The sequence below is a fragment of the Typopeltis vanoorti genome, chromosome 3 (genome assembly GCF_054136105.1).
Source record: "Typopeltis vanoorti isolate ZY-2024b chromosome 3, IOZ_Tvanoo_1.0, whole genome shotgun sequence".
Lineage (NCBI taxonomy): Eukaryota > Metazoa > Arthropoda > Arachnida > Uropygi > Thelyphonidae > Typopeltis > Typopeltis vanoorti.
This window is the reverse complement of record NC_143551.1, coordinates 144,149,835-144,155,834: the sequence shown is the minus strand read 5'-3', so window position 1 is coordinate 144,155,834 and position 6,000 is coordinate 144,149,835. Positions and strand designations below refer to the sequence as shown.

The following is a 6,000-nucleotide window of genomic DNA, read 5'->3' as shown; positions in this document are numbered from 1 at the left end:
CAAACGTAACTCGTTACATAGCACGATGCACCTAGTCCATGGAGAATATCTGCTGACATCTTTGCAGTGTATATTGAATAGCTGGAAAACTACACCTTGATTAATTTCAATTCCTTCTGCTAATTTACTACCTAACTATCGACTATAATATACCAAAAATTCGTGGTAGTTACAGGTTCTTGTGTCTCCTTTCCCGATTTGCATTACACTACATATAATGTGGTCACGGACAGTTGTGGAGGCCAGTAAGTATGGCGACATTCATATCCACAAACCAGTTTTTTGGATGTTAAATGTAAGGATAACTTTTCTGGTTAACACAAAATCACAATGTTTGTAGATATTCTTATGACTGTTACTTGATCCTTCAGAGTAAATAATTCAACTGGAACAGTTTCATGCAACTCCAGTGTTCCTCTTCCTGAAAAGGTTAACATTTTAAATGCCCCTATATATATATAGGGATAACTATTCCCAAGAGTACAGCACAAAAAACATTTAACACTGGGTATTACCATTCCCTTCCCCCAAATACACATTGCATAATGATGGTCTGAGTGCAGTCACTTGATAGATTTTGGAGTTGTACAACAATCAACCTTTCTGGATAAGTAAAGGTGGCATTTTCCCAAAAAGACAGCTGCCTGTTAGTCACCTGAAGAATATTTCAGACGTTTCTCATTCTTATTTCTCGTTTTAACTATTGTCACATACTATACTAATGTGCTGCTCGTATCAATTGAAACAAATGCTCATTAAGATCCTTATACCTTACCTCAGAGCAGCGTTTCCCACTTTTCCTGATGGAACACTTCACAAAAATTTTCATGGAACATCTTGGTTATTTTGTAATGTATTAATTAATAATCGTTAATTTAGCTGATTTATTAATTAATTAAACAAACATTAAATTAATTTGTGCTGATTTTCATTGACATATCCCATTCTGATCACCAAAAATTTATATTTTAAATACGAGTGAATGCAGACTTTTTCTCCTATGTGATGGTAGTTTTCCCCTCCTTTTGTACATCCTGGAGATCGCTCTGTAGGCGGATAAATCACTATCTGTTGTGTCAAAACATCTTCAATAAGAGATTTCTTAACACCAAAATTAAAGTCCCTTGTCTCTTATTCATATTAAAATTTAAATCTGTAGGCCTATTGCTTTTAAAAAATCACAGCACTACGGTTACGAAACAAGCACTTTCACCCTACAATACGAACCTGCGAATAAAGTATTCAGTATTACTAGATTTGAGAAATGGATACAGACTACCTTGATCTTCAATTTCAGTGGAAAAAATTTCTTTATACTTGCTGATTGGTCACTAACATTTGCCACACAGATGTTATTTCGTTTAGTTTTGAGAACAGAGGATACAGCGCCCATTGTAATCAGCTTGCAGGCAATTTTTATCATCGGTCATAAACAGGGGTATTTTCTTTCCAGATTGTTGAAAGATTTGTGTGAAAATTAACGATAATTCACGAATATTTCCATGTTTGAAAATATGCGGTTTGGTCATTGACATTTGTTACACAGATGTCATTTCCTTCAGTTCTCAGAGCAGAGGATACACCGCCCATTGTTATAATCCGCTTGCAGACAATTTTTATGAGCGGTCATAAACAGCGATTTTCCCTTTACCAAATGTTGAAAGGTTTCGATGTATGAAAATTAACGATACAGATATATTAGGTTCTGGGTGAGCTTTTCGACATATTCACGAATATCATTCTCCTCAGAATATTTCCACTAAAATATTTATTCATGAAAAATGCTTAGAAAACTAAAATGACAAATTCCAGAACTCGCAGAACGGTTTGGGAAACGCTGCCTTAGTGATTAATTTCAATCTCTTCAGCTAATTCACTAATTGTAACTATAAAAAAATAAAATAGCTAACGCCTTTTATTTCCTTATAGGGATTAGGCGAAGCATTTAGGGTACACTATCGCTATACCCTATCTAGCTTTTGGAGACTGAGCAGGCAGTTCAACCTCCACTGGTAGCCAATCAGATATCAGACCCATGTCTATCACTAATTATAGTAACCACCGATGAAGAGAGAGGCTAGCAAACAAGTGCTGCCATCTCTTGGTACCTAACCCTATGTCTGAAATGTGAGTACATCATGAAATTCCTGCCATGTACAGGATGATAGCACATGAAAAAATTTACATCATTACTAACTTCCTACTTACAATTTTCCTCCAAATCAGTCTGTTACTTGTCAAGACTCCAATATTATCAGATCTTATATTTCCACCTTCTAAGGCACTTTGTATTGTATCAATCCACCTATATCTTGGTCTTCCCCTGCCAACTTACAAGAGAACACGTTTTACTAATCTTTCCTTGCCCATTCTGTTCAAGTAACCATACCACCTGAGATTAACTCTGCTAGCACACTCCTGGATACTGCAAGTTTTTTCATATCCTCATTCTTAATATTGCCATTGATGCCATCTGTTCACACGACAAATCTTTCTGAGGACTCTCATATCTGCGGTCTCTATTCTGGTCAAGTGTTTTACTTCTGACCCAACTCTCAGATCCATAAGTTAAAACTGGTTTGAATATAATGATGGTACATGTGGGTACTATGGTCAATATTCTCGAGTTTATGGGATGAAAAACCTGCTCGTCCGTGCCAGAGATAGAGTAAGTTAGGAACTAGTCGAAGAAAGGCTTAGAAAAAGTTCCCCTAGTTGGCAACTTAGTTTGACTAGCTCCATTTCTTCAAATTAATGTAGGAAGTCTTCCATAACCACTAATTTATCATCTATCATCCAGATTGAATTGTCCAGTGATCAACCACTTGCTTTAGAATTAGAAATTTAATCCTGAATTTTCAGAAAGCAATAGCACGTCACCAAGTTGTGTTCATAGAAGTGGTCAAGCTTCCACGATGCTGTATTTGAAATGCTCAGCAAACACCTTTTCATACACACACAAAGGACTTTATGTGTGTTTTGTCAATGTACAAGCAGTTGTGTGCTTACAGGTAGCTTGTAAACACACAACTTTCTAGTTCCAGCCTTGCATACATCAGATTACCTTCCATGCACTGATAATTCAGACAAGGTAGAACAATAACAGATTTCAAAAATATACAAGTACACTAGTTAAGTATGGTATAGTAGATAGCAAGATGTGATTAATAATAAAAATTTACCGAAGATTTGCTAGATTGAGATCAAGATATGTTAAAAAAGTTTTCATTAATTTCACTCTACATGTATCAGTAATTCTTTTCAGTATGCTACAAGTGCCACTAAGGATACATATAAAAATGTTGGATATCAAACAAATAAGCAACAACTAAGTAGTTAACAGCCATGAATTTTATTTATTTAATATATAATTATACTGTTAACATATTACTTTCATCTATAATACACGCAGATTATTCATTTTCTTCAGACCGCAGACGAGCATGAGCATTAGTAACTCTGACAGCAAGCTGCTGGGCTCTTTCAACTATATCCTTGCGCTTTTTTGATGATACACCATGTGCTATTTCTGCACAAAACCTTTTGTTCTGCATCATCAGCATTTCAAGATCCTAAAAAAATCATTTATTACATTAGATTGTAACATGTTTACTGTTCTCATTTCACACCCAATAAATTTCTAATAAAATGAAGCAACAGTTCTTGTAAAAATAAATTATTATTAAAAGAGATCTCCAGGGAGTCGGAACTCACTGAAGGAGGCCATACTACATTCTCACCAGCTGTCATACCTATTTGTGAATTCATTCACGCTACTTGCACACATCCAACAGCAATCCATTCCAATCAATGCACTACTCTGAGAAAAATCTAGACCTAACCCCTTCTTGAGAGCATTCATTCTCAGCTTCCATGGATGACAGAGTCCTTTCCGTGCCCCTCCATTAAATGAAAAAAATCTATCTACTGAAATTTTATAACCCTTTCAAAAGTTTGTAAGTCCCATATCACCCCTTTCTCCTGTTTGGTAGTGTCTGCAGACTACAATTCTCAATTTGTCTTAATCTGTATTCCAATCTTCTAGCTTAATCTGATATCATTTGACACACACTCTATCCACCATATCAGAATCCCCATGGAAACCAGATCAGATTTGCACACAATAGTCCAAGCGAGGTCTTATCAAGGCCTTGTAAAGATGCAAAATGACTCCTTTATCTTTACATGTCAAGATTCATTTCAGCATTGCCATTATTCTGAGTTGTATTTACAATTTCTGCTATATGACTAATACTAAATTAGCTATATACAAGACAGTGTTCAAACCAGTTTTTAACTTATGGATCTGAGAGCTGGGTCAGAAGTAAAACACTTGACCAAAGACTAGAGACCGCAGATATGAGTCCTGAGAAAGATTATAGGCGTGAGCAGATGGCATCAATGGCAATATCATATTGAAAAAGAGGATATTAGGAAAGAACTTGACATTGTCAACATCCAGGAATGCATTAGCAGTTAATCTCAGGTGGTATGGTCACTTAAACAGAATGGGCGAAGAAAGATTAGCAAAACAAGTGAAGTGTTCTCTGCCAGGTTGGCAGGAAAACGACCCAGATATAGGTGGATTGATATGGTACAAAGTGCCTTAGACGACAGAAATATAAGATCTGATAATGTTGGAGTCTTGACAAGTAACAGACTGATTTGGAGGAAAATTGTAGATAGGAAGTTAGTAATGATGTAATTTTTTTCATGTAGTACTATCATATCCTGTACACCCCTTGAGGGTACATGTCAGGAATTTGATGATGCTATATGACTGTTAAACTTCAACTTCCTGTCTACTAAAACTCCAAAATCCCTAGCCTAATCAGTTTCTTCAAGCATAATAAGACATTGGATTCTAATCACATTTATTAACATTGAAATGACATCCACCATTTTTCAATGCCCACAATTCCAGCCTATTCAAATCATTCTGCAAGTACTGCAGATCATAAGCACTCTTAATTACTCTGCCTATCTTTAATATATATCCATACGATCCTTATATCTGCTCAAATTTCCCTATTTTCAAACTTGATTCTCCATTTATTTCTAGTATATATCATCATCATCATCAAATTCCTGTCATGTACCCTCAAGGGGTGTACAGGATATGACAGTACTACATGAAAATATTACATCATTACTAACTTCCTATCTACAATTTTCCTCCAAATCAGTCTGTTACTTGTCAAGACTCCAACGTTATCAGATCTTATATTTCTATCGTCTAAGGCACTTTGTACCGTATCAATCCACCTATATCTTGGTCTTCCTCTGGGTAGTTTTGCTGCCAACCTGGCAGAGAACACTTGTTTTGCTAATCTTTCCTCGCCCATTCTGTTTAAGTGACCATACCACCTGAGATTAGCTCTGCTAACGCATTCCTGGATGCTGACAATGTCAAGTTCTTTCCTAATATCCTCGTTTTTAATATGATATTGCCATTGATGCCATCTGTTCATGCCTATAATCTTTCTCAGGACTCTCATATCTGTGGTCTCTAGTCTTTGGTCAAGTGTTTTACTTCTGACCCAGCTCCCAGATCCATAAGTTAAAACTGGTTTGAACACTGTCTTGTATACAGCTAATTCAGTGTTCCGACTAATTTCTCTCTTATTCCATATGAATTTATTCAATTGACTTCCCACCATACCAGCTTTGCTGATTCTGTTGTCTATTTCTATATTTAATTTACCATCTTCAGTAAAAATCGTGCCTAAATAGCTGAAATGTTTTACTTGTTCCACAGGTTCTCCATTCACAACACAGTTGACATTTTCAATGATTCTGCCTATTTTCATTGTCTTTGTCTTTTTATTGCTGACCTTCATACCATATCTATTACAACAGCTATTCAATTTAGTCAGAGAATCTTGCAGACTTGTAGCGGATTTATTTAGAAGTATAACATCATCCGCATAAAGCAAAGAGCTGACATTAACATCTCCAATTTTGATATCAGGTTTAATACCACATTCCTTCATAATGTGA

General features: G+C 35.8%; 1 protein-coding gene across 3 annotated transcripts in view; it reads right to left on the bottom strand.

Annotated features, from left to right (window-relative positions):
* Positions 1-3,333: 3,333 nt before the first annotated feature.
* The window catches only part of RpL32 (Ribosomal protein L32), a 69,682-nt gene continuing 67,015 nt past the window's right edge, over positions 3,334-6,000 (bottom strand). For all 3 annotated transcript variants that reach the window (XM_090416086.1, XM_090416087.1, XM_090416088.1), the window contains exon 4: positions 3,334-3,572. In XM_090416086.1, coding sequence (XP_090272212.1) covers positions 3,414-3,572 — 159 coding nt within the window. In that variant the 3' untranslated portion in view covers positions 3,334-3,413. The remainder of the gene's footprint in view (positions 3,573-6,000) is intronic.